This window comes from Marmota marmota, unplaced genomic scaffold (assembly GCF_001458135.2).
Source record: "Marmota marmota marmota unplaced genomic scaffold, marMar, whole genome shotgun sequence".
Classification (NCBI taxonomy): domain Eukaryota; kingdom Metazoa; phylum Chordata; class Mammalia; order Rodentia; family Sciuridae; genus Marmota; species Marmota marmota.
In genome coordinates, this window is record NW_025999982.1 from 13,756,015 (window position 1) to 13,776,302 (window position 20,288).

A 20,288-nucleotide genomic window follows, 5' to 3' on the forward strand; every position below is an offset into this window, starting at 1 on the left:
TAACAAACCTCTGGTTTCACTGCTCCCCTCCCACAGAGGCATGCTTGGGCAGTCTCAAGCAATACCACTGAGGCTCCAGCTCTTGTCCCATCCTCAGGGTACACAACATAGAAGATCTGGAGAAAAATTTTGCCTAGCATTAGCTGCGTTCAAATCTTACTTGACGCCTGTGAGCATCTCATCTGAGAGGAATTCTGTCCAGCTCCAGCCTTGATCTATCTCACTTGATCCCTGGTAGATACCATAGCTGAAAGCACTGGAGAGAAAAGGCTCCATCCCCAGGCATGCACAGCGGGGAAATCTGAGGTTCCACTCCTGAGCAAAATGCCCATAGTAGCATCAGAAAGGAACAATGTAACTTTTGTTGTCACAACACCTATGTAGGTCCCATGAACTGGTCGCCCTCTTGTTTGATCACACACTGCTCACAAGACTGGGTGTGAATATCACAGGGGGGTAGCTATGATTCCTGTCCCTACCTCACCCTGTACAGCATTTGAATCTGTATTAGTGTCTTACCAGAGGAAAAGTGTTCAGGCCCCTCACTATTATTGAAACAGTCAGTACTCCAGACCCTTTTAATCAACTCAGCCAATATCAACAGCCCCAGAGGAAATCCTCAGCAACTGATAGGGCCACCCAAACCACTACAGGAAGAACCACAAGGCAAACCCCACCCACTCTGCTATTGACATCTCGCTTGCTTGAATTGCTAGAGTGTCTCCATGCTTGTATGAGTGGTAAAGACAGTAAGTCTCTCTAACTCCAGTACAGTATGCACTATGCCTAAACTAACCAAACAAAGCTAAAGAAGCTCCAGGAAATTATACTATAATGGCCACCCATAACCAAGTTCAATATTACATAATAAACCATTATCTCAAGAAGCATCTACAGAAGAAAACCACTTACTAAGAAGACCAACCCATAAAAGTTGTAGAGCAAAAGATAGGTCTTTTGAAATATCACATACAGACAGAAATAAGAAAAAAATACATAAAAGAATAAACACAGCTTTCAAGATTTTGGGGACACCATCAAAAGATCAATACCTGGGTGCAGTAGCACATACCTATGATCCCAGTGACTCCGGAGGCTGAGGCAAGAGGATCACGAGTTCAAAGCCAGCCTCATCAAAAGTGAGGCTCTAAGCAACTCAGTGAGACCCTGTCTCTAAATAAAACACATAATAGGGCTGGGGTAGTTGAGTGCCTATGAGTTCAATCCCTGGAACCAAAAAACAAATAAATAAATAAGATCAACACCCCATATCATTGGCATAACCAAAGGGGGAAAACAAAGGCTAGTGGCACTGAAAGTCTATTTAATGAAACAATAGAAAACTTCCCTGATTTAGAGAAATAGGTGGACATCCAGATAATGGAGGGTTTATAGAACCTCAAATAGACATGATCAGAAAAACATTCTCACCATGATGTACTCTACTCAAACTCTCACTGTCAAATGTGCAGAACAAAGAATTTTAAAATATGCAAGAGAAAATAACCAAGTCACATTTAAGTGCAATGCCACTAGCCTAACAACAGATTTCTTGGAAGAAGTTCTACAAACCAGGAAGGCATGAAATTATGTATTTCAAGCCCTATAAAATAAAACAAAACAAAACACAAGTGAGGCTATATACCCTATAAAGCTATCAATTAGAATGGAAGAAGAAATAAAGACCTCCCAAGATAAGTGAAAACTAAGGGAATTCATGACCATCAGACCATGAATCGTCTCCAAAAAAAGGTGCTTAAGGGTGTCCTACACTTGAAAATAGAAGAAAAATACCATCATCATAGCATGTAACAGTATAAATCCCACTGGAGGAATATATACATAAATGAGAAGTAGAAAATATTAAAATGTTATTGTTATGGTTTAAATATGAGGTATCCCCCCAAAGTTCCTATGTTAATGCAGGAATATGCAGAAGTAAAATTATTTAATTAACGAGAGATATAACCTAATCATTCCATCCTAATTAAATGGAATAACTGGGTGATAATGTAGACAGGTGGGACATGCTAGAGAAAGGAAGTGGGTCACTGGGAGCACCCTAGAAGGATTTACCTTCTGTTTGACCCTCTTCTTCCCACCTTTCTCTGCTTCCTGGCTGCCATGGTTGGAGTAGCACTCCTCCACCATGCCCTTCTCTCATGATATTCTGCCTTGGGCCCAAGCAATGGAGATTGCCCACCATGGACTAAAACTCTCACATATGAGCTAAAATAAACTTTTCCTCATCTAAGTTGTCCTTTTCATGTATTTTAGCCTCAGAAACAAAAAGCTGATTAACAAAGTTATCAATATAGTAAACTATCAAATCACAAAGAGGAAAGAGAGGAAGAAACAAATATTCCATCAAACTAAAAGAAAATCAAGAAAATAACAGGCCCAAGTCCAGTTATTACTTTTCAGTAAGAGTCTTGGCTCTAAGTTCAGACACCAGTTGCTGGGGGATAGAGAATTATGAGCGCAAGTAGAGGGTTATAATTACTTACAACCTTCAGCCTGCCTGCTTTGAAGAAACTTTCTCACAGAAAACCCCGTTGATGATAAAAAAAAAAAAAAAAACAAAAACCTATGTAATAAACATGCTGAGTTAGCTCTGGGGTCACTGGTCCTCCATCAGAGGATAGTGTCCTACCTGGTCCTGGCTTTCTCTCTCTATTGTTTGTATGTTTTTCTTAATCCCCCATTATTCTTTGCTGGTAACATTCATGAAGGTCATGGCAATCAAAAATAAAAAGACAAGAATCCCAACAAAGAAAGACTCAGGATGAGATGGCTTCTCTGCTGAATTTCACCAAACACTTAAAGAACTAGCACCAATGTGTCTCAAATCATTCCATTTAATTGAAAGGGAGGGAACCCTTTTAAACTCATTCTATGAGACCAGCATTATACTGTTTCCAAAAATCTAACAATAACACATACACATACACACATACCAAGAAAAAGAAAAAAAAACTATAGACCAAAATCCCTAATGAACATAGATACAAAAATCTTTAACAAAATGCTAGCAAATCAAATTCAACAGCAAATCACAAAGATTATACACCATAACCAATTTGGCTTCACTCCAGGCATGCAAGAATGGTTCAACATATGAAAATCAATAAATGTTACATAAATAGAAGAATACAAAATCACATGATCACTTCATTAGATGCATAAAAAGCATTTGGTAAAATTCAACAGCTCTTCATGATAAAAGTTCTGAACAAATTAGTTCTGGAAGAATCACACCTCAACATAATAAAGCCTATGTATGACAAACACACAACCAACATTATACTGAATGTGGAAACGTTGAAAGCATTTACTCTAAGATCAGGAACAAGACAAGATCACCCTCTAATTCAAGAGAGCATAGAAATTTAAACCAAAGCAATCAGATAAGAGAAAGGGGGAAAAAAGGCATACAGATAGAAAAGGGGGAAGTCAAATTATCCCTTTCTTCAGGTGATATGATTCTACACATCAGAAAACCTCACCAAAAGACTATTAGAATTGATAAATGAATTCAGTAAAGTAGCAGGATACAAAATCAAGGCTAAAATTCAGTGGCTTTTCTATACACCAATAATGAATTTTCCAAGAAAAAAAAAATCATGACAGCAATCCACTTGCAATAGCTACATAAATAAACAAACTAGGAATAAACCAGAGGAATTCAGGACTTTTAACTATGAAAACTGTAAAACATTGATTGATGATACAAAAATTAATTTTAAAAACAAATAAAAGGAAAGATCTCATATTCTCATGAATTAGAATAATTAATGTTGTGAAAATGTCCATAATACCCAAGTGATCTATAAATTCAATGCAATCTCCATCAAAATATAATGACATTCTTACAGAACTAGAAAAACAACTCTAAAATTCCTATGGAAGCATAAAAGACCACAAAGAGCCAAAGCAATCTTGAACAAAAGGAACAAAAAAGAGCGGTATCATAATACCTGATTTGAAGACATATTGCAGAGTCATTGTAGCCAAAATAGTATGGTATTGGCTTAAGAACAGACACAGATCAATGAAACAGAACAAAGAACCCAGACATAAATCCGCACATCTACAGCCAGGTTATTCTTAATAAGGGTACCAAAAACAGATTGGTCAAAGGACAGTCTCTTTAACAAGTAGTCCTGGGGAAACTGAATATCCACATACAGAAGTTTGAAACTTGATCCCCTTCTCTCACCCTGTACAAAAAGTCAACTCAAAATGGATCAAAGACTAATATACAACATGAAACTACAAGAAAATTTAGGGTATGTTCTTCATTGGTACAGGCAATGATTTTCTGGATAGCCCCCCAAGAGCACTGGAAACGAAAACGAAAAATAACAACTAAGATTAAAATAAACTAAAAAGCTTCTGTGCAGTTTAAGACATAATCAACCGAGTGACGAGACAATCTACAGAAGGGGAGAATATACCACCTCTACGTGTGAAAAGGAGTTAATTATAGAATATATAAGAGCATGAAAAACTTAACAACAAAAAAAGTAATCCCATTTAAAACTGGGCAACTGATCCGAATAGACAATTTCTCAAAAGAAGAAATACAATGGCCAATTAAATTATGGAGAAAAGCTCGATATTATTAGCCATCAGGTAAACCCAAATCAAAAGTACAAGAAGAGACCATCTCACCTCAGTTATAACTGCTGTTACCAAAACCAAGCAAACAAAACCCCTCAAAATAACAAAAGCTGATGAGGATGTGGGAAAAAATGAACTTTTTATACACTGTTGGTAAGAATGTAAATTAATATACCCATTATGGAGGTTCACAAAAATTACCCAAAATAGGTCTACCATGTGATCCAACTCTTCCACTCCTGGGGAATATAGACAAAGAAAGTGAAATTAGCAGACCAAAGAGATATCTACATACCCATTTTTAATGTAGCATTATTCACAATAGCTTAGATATGGGATCATCTGAGTTGCTCATCAACTGATTAATGGATTTTTTTTTAAAAAATGTGGTATATAAGTACAATGGACTGAGCCATAAAGAATGAAATTCTGTCATTTGCAGCAAAATGGACAGAAGTGGAGGTTATCATGTTAAGCAAAACAAGTCAGACACAGAAAGACAAGAATCACATGTTCTCTCTCCTATGTCAAAATGTTTTAAAAATGTTTACCTGAAAGTAGAAGAGTTATTACTCTAGCCTAGAAAGGGTGGGTGGCTGGGCAGCAAGGATATAAGAAGTGTGGATGGGCATGATCAATGCAAAATGCATGCATTATGAAAATCCCACAATAAATCACATTAATTTGTATAATTAATGTCAATAATTAAAAATTATATAACAACTCCATGTCCAATTTATTGTATTTGAAGAGTCAGAGTTCACTTGGGAGGGGAATTCTGGTGATAGGCGCACAGATACACCATTTTTTAGATATACTAGAGAGTTCAGATTTTATGTGCCTATAGTACTTTTGGAGGTTTACTAAGATTGGTTAATATTTATTTTTAGGACAAACACAAGGAATCCAGCTAAACTACAGATGGCTGTGCAATGGTGTTAAGTTACCATTTTTAAGGCCTCTTTTTTCTTAACAAATTTTTCTTTTTCAAAACTCTGTTATTTTCCACTTTAAAATGTAAGACAAGATATACAAAAGAGAATAAGGAATTCATACAAGTTTATACGTAATACTGAATCAATAAGCAAGAACAGGTGACCCTGAGGTCACTGTGCACTTGCATTTGGGGAAAAAGAGTCAAAAACTGTTGTTCCCAACAGTACCAACTGCTATTTTGCCAAAGGGGTCAATTCCATGGTCAGAGCTAGGCAAAAAGAAGAAAGGCCACCTGACCCACTGAACAGCAGAAGCTGCTGCCACAATGCCCCTCCATTGTTTTGGAGGGTTAACAACGACAGTGAGAAGAGACAAGAAGGAAAGCTTTGTCCTGTGCTGGGTCAAGAGAAGATGAATTATGTCCCCCAGCATCTTTTACTCGTCCATCCAAAAATGATTTAACACATATTGATAAAGTCTCCATAACAGGCCAGATAGTCTTCTACCAACCACAGTCCACAAATATGCATAAGGCATATTTAGAATTAGAAGAACTTTGTCTTCTAAATTGGGGATATGAGACACACATAACAGGGGGGAAAGGAGCTAAATGTACAAGACACTGAAAGTGCCACCATGTGGTACAGACAACAAATACTGTGGGAGTGAGTGGGACCAGATGGAGATTGCTACTGAAAGCACTTCGAAAGAATTTCAGAGAGGCAGATAAAAAGGTAAAATGTCAGCTTTGCGACTAGTTTGGAGAAATGTTCTAAAAAAGCTCACTTTGCAGTCAGTTCACAAAGCCTCCTAGTACACGGGTACCAAGTCCTTTTGAAATGTGAGGTCTGATTCCCAGAGGCCTTCAGACAGAGTACAAAGTAGGAGCAGGTGATAATGAAATAATCCAGGCTCCAAGAAAGGACACACCCACCACCATCTCTGGCAGGGCTTCAGCAGCTCTCTTGGCAGCAACAGAAGGTCATCAGAGTCACTCCCATCCTGGACCTTTGAGAAATCAAGTATTTTGGAAGCCAGGGCAATCTATATTCATTACTAATTGAAATTAATCATCAATTAAAACTTAGGTGATGATTTTTGCAAGGGAAGAAAATTGGCATTTATTGAGCCACCTACGTTGTGCCAGCTGGTAGCCACTTTCCATTTCTTCCAGTAAAACACACATAACTATCCTTTGAGGTAGACACCTCAATCCCATTTTACAGATGTGGACACTGAGGACTGGAGGGGTTAAATAAGAGGCCCACTCTCACCCAGAGCTGGGAACTAGCTTTGTATCTGACCCAACAACCTTCCCAAGACTCTGCTCCCACATCAGGCTGCCTCTTAAAAGTGCCATTAAAAGCCAGCAAGATGGAACTTTTGCTAATCAGACACATCCTTTCTGAAATGAACGATTTAAATCCTTTCAGATCAGTGCCAGGAACAAATTCCAAAGAACTGACTTCCTCTGTGTCAGATCAATGGCCCTTTGTGAGGCTTTCTTCCGGGGGACCCTTCTAATTAGATCTTGAAAATTAAATCTCTGACAGGAGAGGCTGTTTGGTTGGTGCTTTGGGAATTGTTTTGATGTTTGCTTTTCAAATTTTGTAGCAACTTAACAGTATCCAAGAAAATCATAAGGAAAAATAGAGAATAACATTAGAGAGGTCTGTAAAGCAGGAGAAGGGATTACACTATTTTTACTTAGCCATTTAGATGAAATGTATATATACTCGTGGCTGACATGTATTTGATCAGAGAGAACAGAGTTACAGTCTCTATTTCCCCCCCCCAAAAAAAAAATTTTTTACACCAACCAAAGAGAAACTGGGATATCAGGACTTAAGAAATCTATTAGCCACCCACTTTAGAAAGAAGAAGGAAAATAAATAATACTGAAAACATCTTCTTTATTTCTATTTGTTAGAAGAAAAAGAAAGAAAATGACACTTATCATTAGAAATGGGTTGAATGTGCCTGTTTGGTAGGAAACTAATATGTAAAAGGGTCTCACCTGTAATTCTGGGTAACATCAGGAACAGTGAGGCTAATGTGAAAGCCTCCTCATCAGGAAACTAATGGAAGTAGCAGAGAAATCTCAGGGCTCTAACCTAACTCATGACAGCTTTAAAAGGAAATAGTTTTTGAAATCCTCTGTTCTCTTCAGATGTATTTTGAGTTCCAATGTCATGAGCCCCATTGTCAGGGAAGTGTGCAGGACTGAGAGGCCAAGTCTTGCAAGTGGTGATAGTGCTCAGAATAGGTATGGAGGGAGAGAAAGAGCCCACATTTACTGGGTACCAGCTGAGATCATCTTGCTGAATCCTCACGGCAACTTTTTAGAGAAAGGGAAGTGTATAGAGAAATGAGTACCCAAGACCTAGGACTGTACTAGAGTTTTGGGGACTTTATTTCTTTATCAATAAGGAAATGGAGCCACAAAGAATTTAAGTTCTACCTTAAGATTCTAGAGCTATGACTGAGGATGTCTGGATTTAAACCATTTCTATCTGAAACTCTCCATTCCTCTACTCTTTCCCCCATAAAAGGCTGGGGCCAAACCTTGTGTGGCATCAATACTGAGCAGATAGCTTGCATGTAACAAGTGCTCCATAAACAGGGGTTGTCACTGTGGCTACAAAGGGCAAGCTTTCCTTTTGGCCTGTACACATTGCCTATCAGAGGATTCACTTTGGATCTTTGCTCTGCCTCCTTTGTGACCTACTCATATTTCATTGGGCATTCAATTTTGTTTTTTATCTCACAACTGAAACCATTGTAGTCTTCCCCATAAGTGAAAGAACTAAAGGAGGGTGGGTTGAGAGAAAAAGAGCAATAAAAGTCCAGTAGACAGAAATGCAGCCCACATTTTATTACATACTTACAGGAACAGTATTTGACAGAGAAGCCCAAAGCATTAGCAACACATAATTTGGATTTAGTTTATTTGTTTCCATCTCCAGAATCTCCAGCACAGCCTGCATTAATGTCTGTTTAAAATAAATAAATACTGTCAAACCATGGCTATGTGACAAAGAGAGATAACAATAAGCATAAAAGTATGCATTTTTATTTAATACAAAAGAAAATATCCTTGTCATTTCCAGACTTCAATTTGAGGCATGCTAAGGGATTGATGTACTTGCTGGTAGTATATCAATTAGGAATAGCAACTCCAGTGGAGTTCAATTGCATTTCTGTCTTGTTTCAAATCCTGGTTCTGCTATTTAAGAGGTGAGTGACCTTGGACAAGCTAATTTAAGCTCTTAGTACCTCAGTTTCCTCATCTGTCAAATGCACATAATATGGCATCTACCTCAAAGATTGTTGTGAGAATTAAATTAATTTATGCAGTTACCTATAAAATGCCTGGAGCAAAACCTGGTTCATATTACGATAAATGTTACCTTTTAAAAAAATACATTTCTGCTCTTAGGAAAATGTAAGCAATCCAGGAACAAAGATTAATTGCTTAAAATATCTAATGTACTCCTCAGTCTATACCCAAAGGACTTAAAAACAGCATATTACAGGAACACAGCCACATCAATGTTCATAGCAGCACAATTAACTATAGCTAAACTGTGGAACCAAACTAGATGCCCTTCAATAGGTGAATGGATTAAAAAATGTGGCATATATACACAATGGAAATTACTCAGAAATAAAAGAGAGTAAAATCATGGCATTTGCAGGTAAATGGATGAAGTTGGAAAAGATAATGCTAAGTGAAGTTAGCCAATCCCAAAAAAACAAACGCCGAGTGTTTTCTCTGATATAAGGAGGCTGATTCATAGTTGGATAGGGAGAGGGAGCGTGGGAGGAATAGATGAACTCTAGATAGGGCAGAGGAGTGGGAGGGGAGGGGAGAGGACACGGGGTTAGAAATGATGGTGGAATGTGATGGACATTATTATCCAAATTACATGTATGAAGACACAAATTGGCGTGAATATACTTTGTATACAACCAGAGATATGAAAAATTGTGCTCTATATGTGTAATAAGAATTGTAATGCATTCCGCTGTCATATATAAATGAAAAATTAACTAAAAAATATCTAATGTAATCCTTCTTATTTTCATCTTTAAAAGCTTCCCCTTGACAGTGTGGTGGTGCACACTTGTAATCCCAGCAACTCAGGAAGCTGAGTCAGAAGGATTACAAGTTCAAAGTCAGTCTCAGCAACTTAGCAAGGCCCTAAGCAACGTGGCAAGCCTCTGTCTCAAAATAAAAACTAAAAAGGGCTGGGAAAGTAGCTCAGTGGTAAAGTGGCCCTGGGTTCAGTTCCCAGTACCAATAAATAAATAAATTTGAAATTACTTTGTAAAAGGTAACATTGTGACTGGTACAGAATAAGTACTGCATACATATAAGCTTCCATCTCATTATCACTTCTATAATAATGGATTAACAGAAATAAAAATGGTTTAAGTATAAATCTCATTTACTTCTTTGTACTGTAAGTTGTTACAAATATAAGTTCTATCTCATGAAAATCTTATAGGTGTATTTCATTCTTCTTACATGTTATTCTGTGGTGTGATGATTTTAAATAAAAAAATCAGTATAATATATATATAGAATAACATGGAAGATCATCAAAATTTGCATTTCTTTTATAATAAAATACATGTATAATTTTTAAATATATGTATAATTTTTAAATATATATTTTAAAATATATACATGTATTTTAAAATACCATGTATAATTTTTTAAATATATATTTTTAAATACAATTTCTATCTAGTGTTCTGCAAATCAGTCCTTATATAGTAGAATATTAAAAAAAAATTCTTTATTTTTTTCCAAGCCCACATTAAAGAAAAAAAGATAGTGGTGGGTGGAGGGAGACAAGCTCAGAACGAGCACTGCTGAAGAAAAACAGAGAAACAATACAACAAAAAATGAAGTCCATGAATGTTGAAGCTAGATATTTTTTCCCCAAAGTCTCAAATGTTGGGTTAACTTATGCAAAGTTCAGATTTTGTTGTTATTCAAATAGGGAACCAAAGTACTTATGATTTAAAATGCCTCGTTTCTTTACAGTAAGAAAAATAAACTTTATTCTACAGATATAAAGAATTTTAGCTTGAGATTTTAAAATCCTATTTTCTAGGCTCATAGATTACAGATGTGGGTTTACCTTCCACACACATATATTTCTCTGTCCCTAACCCCTGGAAAGCATTACAAACAAAAATGTATGTTTGTCTATGTGTATCTGTAAAAAGGACATGTTTCTTGAGCATTTCTGTCAATGAGAAGCATTCCAGAATAGCATTCTGTTTCTTTCTTTAGGAGGGAGACGTGTGAGCATTCACATATTTCGTTCTTCTAAGCCTCTATTCTTCTCCAGAGTTAAGTTGTTTGGGACAACTCTTATTGTACAACTAAAGACAAGTAAAGATGACAAGTGATGTCATCTTTAAGTATGAAAAGAGTTGAAGTGATTTTTAAAATGATTACAGTGCTGAACTCTTAACTAGTCCTTACTATGTTTTAAGCACTTAAAAATTAACTCATTTAATCCCCACAATGACTCTATGAGATACGTGAGGAAACTGAGGCCAAGAGTTCAGATACTGCCTGTGGTCACAACTGGTGACCACATTTGAGTCCAAGCAGCCCAGACCAAAAGAAACCCAGGTTCTTGGGGGGCGGGGGGCATGCAACAGATCAGATCATTATCAAAAGTTCCTAGAGGTGATTCTAATTACTGTCAGGGTGAAAACCATGCACTAGAAAGCCTCAGAAACACCTGGAAAGGCTTGTGAAACTGAATTGCTGGGCTCCATCTACCCCAGAGCTTTCGATTCAGGGAAGAACCACAGGCATAGACTAACATTGAGGGCACTGGTCCTAGTACTTGGCACTTAAATCATACTATTCTATCTTCTCTAAAGAAAGAACAGCTGGTGGTCTTGGCCTCAGCATCACGGTCTACTTTACAGAGCTTTATTATCTGTCCAAACTTGCTATTAGTCCATCCTGTCACTATTGGCATAGCTGTTAAATAAAAATTATCAAAGGCTATTGTTTTGGACTAAATTCCTGCACTGGACCCCTAGAGACCAGACTAAAAATCAAATGGAGTCACCCAGGCTAAAGTTATACATCATCAAACCATAATAAAGTTGTGCTCTGACTTTCCAAGAAATCAGGAGAATGACTGACAGACAAATTTCCCAAACAGACCAATAGGCACAACATGAAGTTCCCTTTGCTTTAATCCTTAACTCCATTAATCCTTACAAAAAGTAACCAGAAGTGATCTGATATTAACCAATCAGTCATTCTATTTTGTTTGTTCGTTTTGTTTTGTTTTGGGTGCCAGGGATTGAACCTACGGGTGCTTAACCACTGAGCCACATCCCTACTTCCTCAGCATTTTTTTTTTTTTTAGCTCCTACTAAGTTCCTTAGAGCCTCACTAAGTTGCTGAGGCTGGCCTCAAACCTGAAAACTCCCTGACCCAGCCTCCCAAGCCACTGGGATTACAGATGTGTGCCACCATGCCCAGGTAGTCATTATATGGTTCTCCCTGTCCTTCATCTTTATGGGAAGTGACTTTGAAACCAATGATTATATTTTTGCTCTTTGTTTCTGTTTTTTTTTTTTTTTTTTTTTTGTTGTTAGTTTGTTTTGGTTCTATCTATGGAACCAACCTTTTCTGCTCAGCCTATCAGAATATTTATTCTATTTTCTAGAATTGCAAAATAAGGTCTATTAAGATCTTTAAACTAGATTAATTTTTTTCCTTTGACACAGTCAACTATATAATGACATATAAAGAATATTAGAATTTTATTTCATTGGTAGCCTCTGTTTTTTCTTGTGTAGAATAGGATTGATAACCTCAGTGTTGTGAGGATATAATAATAACATATGTCAACATGTCCAGTATATCCACTTGGCATAAAAGTAGCATTAATTAAACACATGATATTTAGTAAAAATATTTTTACAAATCATAGTTTATTACCATCTTCATCACATGTATTTTAGCAAAAGAAGCTAAAGAATACTTACCACAGAATTATCTTTTGCAGATCTATATGCTTTTATATCTGGAATACTTTTCTCAAATAGGGCTAGGAGCCACCTTTTGGATTTTGACCAGTTTCTGCATGAGGAAAAAATATGTGTGTAGAAATTAATTTGAAAGCATGTTAGGAGTAATGGGTCATAGTATAAAACAGAGAATGTCCATGGAATTATAATTATTTCTTCTAATTTCTTCTTTATTTTGGGGTAGGCTTTAATATGAGGTCTATTTCATGTGAGGTCTACCTCATATGTTCACAAGGACAACTGAGAGGACAAAGGGAAATACATTTTAGACTTTTGCAAAATGAACATCTGGATTCCTAATGGATTGGCATTGAAGAAGAAATGAGATTGTACAACTTGCTTGGATTACTTTCGCTATGACTGTTCTAAGTTTTAAAGGAGGAAAACCTGGCACCGAGACCAATTGCTAAATTATGCCTGTAAAGAAACTGGCTATCATTGTGTTAATCTTTTTAACAAGTCACCATTATACATTGCAACAGTCTAAATGTTTGTGTCCTCTTCAAAATCCTATGTTGAGATCCTAGACTCCAAGGTGATGGGATGAGGAGGTGGGACCTTCTAGAAGATCCCCTGATGTAGGGAACTAGTTTCCTTGAAAAAGATCGTGGACAGAATTTGTCCACCCCTTCTACCACACAAGGACACAGTGAGAAGTGGACAGACTTCAAGCTGGAAGAGAGCCCTCATCAGAACCGAGTCTGGCTGCAACCCTGATCTTCAACTTCTCAGCCTCCAGAACTGTGAGAAATAAATTTCTATTGCTTATGAGCCACTCAGTCCATGGTACTAAAAACAGCTCAAATGGAGGAAGGCATATAGCAACTGCCAAGAAAATAAAAACTTAGGCACTTATTGTGCATTTGAACCATTTTACAAACATTTATCTGAACCAACTGTAAGAAATAACATTTGGCCATACCTACTTTTGCTTCAGAGAGAATGGGGCTGAGACTGGTCACACTGCCTTAGCATAGATCCAAACTGAATCAGTGTCATAATAATAACTTATACGTGAAATAAAAGGCCTCAAAATAAATTCTTCATCCCTTCATTCTCACTCCATAGCCCTCGGGATTTTGCTCATCAAAAAAAAAAAGACAAAGAAAGAAATGCATCTCTTTTCTTCATTCCTCCCTCAATTCACATTTACATACTAAAACACAAACAGGTCATAGAATAACTCCTCTCCCACTTAAATTGCTGTTATATATACTTGGAAAAATAGAAATGAGAAGACTGTATAAATTGCTGAGAGGAGCTTGTACAAAGAATCAGTGACCTACCTCAGGAGCCATTCTGGCATCTGGGACCCATACTCAAAACCCTCATCATAAGCTTGAAAATGCTGGTAAAACTCCTTCATATTCCTCTCGTGTGTAAGAAACAAACCTTTATTAAAGAGTATATTCACTGTGACAGGATAAAGGAGATGCCTACAAAGACAGAAATACACAGTAAGCAGACACAATGACAGGAGAAGAAATGTACAAGATACGAAAGAGGTGACTTATTTATTAGGAGTAGATACTATGTGACAATTTCTTTTGGGGAAAATCACTCTTTTTTTTTTTGAGGTGGGGGAATTACTGGGGATTGAACCCAGGGGTATTTGATCACTGAGCCACACCCCAGCCCTATTTTATATTTTATTTAGAGATGAGGTCTCACTGAGTTACTTAGCACCTTGCTTTTTTGCTGAGGCCAGTTTAAACTTGCAATCCTCCTGCCTCAGCCTCCGGAACCACTGGAAAAATCACTCTTAAAAATTTTTAATATCTGCTAACTGTGGTCAAGATGATTTGGGGATAGCTGAAATTGTGGTCTTATTTATCTAAAGATTCTAAAATCCTTTCTAAGCAGACACATTAGATAAAGCCTGACAAATATGAGATAAAAAAACAGAAGCAAATTGATTCAATGCAGTTCAACAAGAAAATAATAACAATGTCTAAGGTACAGCCCTTGCCTTTCAAGTAACCAGAGAATCAAGGGCAGGAGTAGTTACCAGATTTCATAATTCCTCACAGGATCCCACATATTCAAACTAGTGCATATTGAAATACACTCTGATCTTTAATATTTTTTTACTGTAAGTGAGTAAAATGATTAATGTGACATAATTAAGAAAAGAATATCTGGGGATAGGATTGTTGCTCAACGGTTAGAGCGCTCACCTAGCACAGGCAGGGCACTGGGTTCGATCCTCAGCACCATATAAAGATAAAATAAAGGTATTGTGTCCAACTAAAACTAAAACAAAATATTTTTTAAAAAAAGAAAAGAATATCCCCAAATACTCAATATTCAAAGATATTCTAGGACTGGGGATGTGGCTCAAGCGGTGACGCGCTCGCCTGGCATGACTGCGGCCTGGGTTCGATCCTCAGCACCACATACAAACAATGATGTTGTGTCCGCCAAAAACTAAAAAATAAATATTAAAAAAATTCTCTCTCTCTCTCTCTCTCTAAAAAAAAATTTAAAAAAAGATATTCTAATATCAAAGATATTTATGCCCCTTTAGGATCACTTTTCTCCAAAGTTTCAAAAACATCCAGGGATTTGCATTGTTTTATTACAGATACTATGCAAGCTTTAGCAAATTTTTAAGTTTGGTTGGTTGAGTTTGCTTCCCCAGCCCCCCCTGTCTTTCTGAACTTCTAAGAAACCACTATACATCATTCTGTTTTAAGTCAGAACTGCTGGATTTTGCCTTCAGCATTCCAGACTTCCACTGAGGTGGAAAAGAGCTTCAGGTTTTCTAATCTACCAAATCTCTTAAATCTCTTTATGTGTGGAGGGAATTTGCCCTCATAGCTTCCATGCCCAGCCTTAAACTTTTCCAGAAAGCTTTAGAACAGAGCTGATCCATCCCCAACCCCAAGCTCTCTCCTGTCTCTTGGGACCTACCTTCTAAGATAACAGTCTTAAAACAGTTCTGAGACCTACCCTGGTTTTGTCTGGACTACCTTTTGAAGTCTCACAGGTACCTCCTGGATCCTCATGATCCACTTCACCATTCCCTTCTCTCTCCTGTCCTCTCAGTGTCTGATCATCACAGACTGCTCTGAATGGTGGCTGTATGATAATTGTGAGAGGTACATCCATGTGACATATACACGATTACTAGAAGGATGCTATAGAAATTACTATAAATATATCAAAATGATTGTATTGGCTTATTTGCTTACAACAAAATTGAAGTGCTAAACTAAAATTGCACACTAATTAAAATTTAAGATTTTTTTTTTAATTTTTAATAGCCTCATTTGGTAGACTTCATTAACTGTATTGAATCAATTTGTTTCTAATTACTTCATTATACCAAGTAATTTCCAAAGTCCAATGTATCATATTAAAAAAATTTTTTTTAATTCCAAAAAAGCATGATTAAATCATACAAACACATTTACTTATTTACCTATTTTACCTATTTACCTTACAAAGTTGGTCAGTTCCATTGTCCCCTGAGTGCCTAAATTTTCCAATTGTTCATGTAACTCTTCAGTCAGTTGCCCAGTAAACTGATGTATGTTGAAGGTCCCCATTTTCCCTTTCATCATAATATATAGCTTTTCATTCAGTGTTAAAAAGATATTCTTTGGAATTGATGCTATAAACAGAGAAAACTATTTTCAAAACAAGCAACCACTCTTTAAAGCATACGAACAGTATACCTCTGCCAATTCTTGGTCAGTAGGGATGATTACCAAAATCCTTTTCTTACATAAAATCACATCTGGCAAGTAAATGCAGGTGAAGATTCAGTCCATACTGTGAGAAAGCACCAGTCTAGAGGGTGACTCACTTTAAGGGATGGAGAGGATTGGTTTTCTGCTTCTTCCTTCTCTAAATCTATATTCCATGCATATTTAAAATACATAATATTTTACATATCCCAGCATTTTCAGAAGCTATTCAAAATGCTCAAAACATTCTTTGTTTTACTACCCTAGCATCTACCCCCACCTACCTACCCACATTGATAAGATCCACATTTCTCTTGCTAATTTCTATTTATCCTTCTAGTATCTTCTTGAATGTTACTTGTACCAAAAAGCCTTTTCAAATCCCATGAATAACTGACTCCACTATTTCCTTTATATTCATGTTCTTTTCACAATATACACTTCCAGTTAGGTAGGGGTAGTCGAAATATAAGGTTATTAAAAACATATCTCCTTAGATTTTTCTTTTATCTTGTTGTATTGTCTCTGAAGTATCTTTTATCAAATATAAAAATATAATTTTACATTTCGTCATCTTATTATGTGTAGGTTATATTTTGTAAGTTAATTAAAAATAAGCTCTAGATTTCCTGAGCATATATCTTCTCTATGAGAATTTTAAAAAGGAATGGGAAACTGGCTTAAGAGTAAATATTATCATATTTATTTTTTAAAATATTTTTTAGTTGTCAATGGACCTTTATTTTATTTATTTACATGCGGTGCTGAGAACCGAACCATGTTACATGTTAGGCAAGGGCTCTACCACTGAGCCACAACCCCTGCTCCTATTATCATATTTCATCTATTAAACAGAAATATTTATACATAAAAGGCCCCAGGAGAGGCTCAGATGAAAATAAAAGATAATTTCCATAATCCTCAATAGGTAAGTTAGTATATTTTTTTCCTAAAAGGATATGTTACCATACAGATTAAAAGCCTTCAAAATATTTATATTTCTTGATCAGAAATTCCACAACCCATATATCACTAAGCACCAAATAGTGTTTAACCAACATGTGATTTTCATGCAAGCAAGAAGAAAAAAAACAATTATGTTATTGATCACTGAGAAATTTAAAACTTTTTGTCTTAAGAGCAAGAAATGAATGAGAGTACATGAAGAAGAAAGAAAGAAAGAAAGAAAGAAGACGTAGATGGTAGAAACAAGTGCAAACATTGTGAAAGCAGAGAAAACAAATGGGCACAGAGTGAACCAGCTTTGCATTTGGGGAAGGACGAATAGCTTCAGCACACAAATCCACAGCCTGGGAAGAAAGGAAGGCCAACAGCCACAGTAGAAGCACACCCCCACGACAAGCCAGCAGTCGCTAAATTAGATGGGGAATTTGTGAACAGGCAAGCCAGGCCCTAGCTTACCTTACTAGCCCTGTGGGATATGTCAGGAAAAGCCATTCAAGGGCTTCCTAAACAGAAAGTGGAGCAACAACATGTAATCAAGCCAAGAGCTGTCGTCACAGCTGCAGAACAGTTTTACCAACATTTTGGGTGCTGTAACTTGATACACACTCCAAATAGTCTTTAAAAACAGTGAGGTAACCCCATCTCTTTCAACATGTCTAACTGAAGTCTAAAAGTATCAGCCTGCCAATAATTTGCCCTTCAATGACCAGAAAAGTTCATCCCATGCTATTTTCTCCTTCTAGTTCTACCTGGAGAATAAAGTAATGGGCCCTCATCATTCTTGATGGAAGCGTAAGGATGTAATTTTTGCCTTCAACTTCTCTTGAATTCCAACATTGTACTTCAAATGAAATACCTGAATGTATTATTTACCTGTACGATAGACGGGAGTTTGTACTGCTAGCTCAAAATTTACTTCTTTGGATTTTAGAAATACGTTAATTCCCTCTTCTTCAGTAACAAATGTCATTCGGTTTCCCATAGCAAAGACAGTAAATATTGGTCCATACTGAAATAAAACATAGAAACACATTTTATATTAATAAGCATTTCTAAGAATGATTACATTTTCCTCAAGAACTCCAATACTGAAATTATGGTCATGATAAAAATTATTAGGACTATATCTGATAATTAATTATAAATTTTGACTGTTTCAACCATGTTGTTATATAAATCCAAATTTATTCTGTCCTAATAATGTCTAATAAGATAGTTATTATTAACTCATATCTTCCTTTCTTATAGTATGAAATAATAATTATTATTATTATCATTATTTATTTATTTATTTATTTATTTGGTATTGGGGATTGATCCCAGGGAATCAATGCCTTCTTTCTCCAACTTTACCACTCAGCCACATCCTCAGCCCTTTCACGTTTTATTATTCTGAGATAGGGTCTTGCGAAGTTGCTAAAGGTCACACTAAGTTGCCGAGGCTAGCCTCAAACATGCGATCTTCCTGCCTCAGTCTCCCAAGTCGCTGGGATTACAGGCATGTAATCCTAACATTGCCTGGCATTATAAAATAATTATTAGAAAACAATAATTATAAATAATAACTAGAGAATTTATCAACATTATGATATAAACTATTGTTGTCAAGATATCAATAGGATTATAAGCAACTAATAGCTTGACATTACTCAAGAACAAGACACAAAATTACCAGCTGCTTTTACAGGAAATCCATGGTCACTCAACTATGTCTTGCAAACTCAAACACTTTTCTGTCCATTAACCTGTCCACTTTCTTATTTTCCAAAAGAGCAATTTTACCTGTACTTCTTACTCAACTCTCTCCTTCTGAGACCCTGTTACAAGATCCTGCCTTATAACTAACTGGAAAAGATGCAGGCAATGAACTGAGAGCAGCCTCATCTTCTGAGCACTGCATCTGGCTAATCAAGCAAATTTGTGCCCATTGCCCCAGCTTTCCCTCCTGTTAACACGGACAGAAGTTCCCGCTCCTATGAATCACCAATTCCTTCCCTGGCTTATGGAACCTCTGCTCCCTTGCTTTCTCTTTGTTCTACATTTTGCCTTTATCTCCCACCTCATTTTATTTTCTCTCTCTCTCTCTCTCTTGAGACACTCCTAGCAGCCTATAAAACATACTCTAGCATGAAGTTTCACTTCAGGGAGTCCATCATCTTGCTGGGAAATAGGGATGTCATTTTGGTGAATTCCAACTATAATTGAGTATTTGATTTAATGATGAATGTAGGCAAAAAACCATACTCTTACCCATGATTCTATCATCATAAGAAACCACACTTTCACAGCCCATTACAGTTATTATAGATGTCTCAGAACATCATTTATGCTCATTGCTACTTCAATAACAGTCATTTCTACACCTATAATGAGATGGCAGATGATTACTCCCATGATACATTTGTGGGTGCTACCAGGCAACTGTGGGTCCAAGAATCACTGCATTGCTAGAAAGTGAAGCCCATCCTCCCACAGTGATGACCCAGACATCGGCATTGCTTTTCAATATTACCAATATTATTTCAATTATTTACTAATCAATACTTAGAAGACGAGTCTTTTTCATTGTTTGACAGCTGCTCACCTCATGGTGGCCAGGAAGCAGAGCATAATGTGGCAGGGAGATAAACCCTTCCAGGGCACATCCCCATGAGCTTCTTCCTCCAACAGGTCCCATGTCCCAGTAGTCCAATCATCCATAGTTGGATCAGTCCACCGGATCGGTCAGAGCCCTCATGATCCAATTACTACCCAAAGCCCTAACTCTGAACACATGAGATCTGGAAGGAGACAGTCCAGATCTAAACCATAACATGGAAGGTGGCCTTTTGCCACATGGATGGGTAGGGGCTAAAATCTAAGGACAATTTCCTAGACCTAGATTAAGATTATAGTCTCTATGGTTTTTTCCTAAAAGTTTTATAGCTTTATGTTTTACATTAAGTTCATGATCTATTTTGAATGCATTTTTGTTTAAGATGTAAGACTTAG

The 20,288-nt window shown here is 36.7% G+C and overlaps 1 protein-coding gene across 3 annotated transcripts in view; it reads right to left on the reverse strand.

Moving 5' to 3' along the window:
• The window catches only part of LOC107143971 (24-hydroxycholesterol 7-alpha-hydroxylase), a 117,022-nt gene that overhangs the window by 89,935 nt on the left and 6,799 nt on the right, over positions 1-20,288 (reverse strand). For all 3 annotated transcript variants that reach the window (XM_048805421.1, XM_015487819.2, XM_048805422.1), the window contains exons 2-6: positions 18,171-18,306; positions 16,081-16,255; positions 13,926-14,075; positions 12,598-12,691; positions 8,448-8,552 (exon numbers count right to left, since the gene is read on the reverse strand). In XM_048805421.1, coding sequence (XP_048661378.1) covers positions 8,448-8,552; positions 12,598-12,691; positions 13,926-14,075; positions 16,081-16,255; positions 18,171-18,306 — 660 coding nt within the window. The remainder of the gene's footprint in view (positions 1-8,447; positions 8,553-12,597; positions 12,692-13,925; positions 14,076-16,080; positions 16,256-18,170; positions 18,307-20,288) is intronic.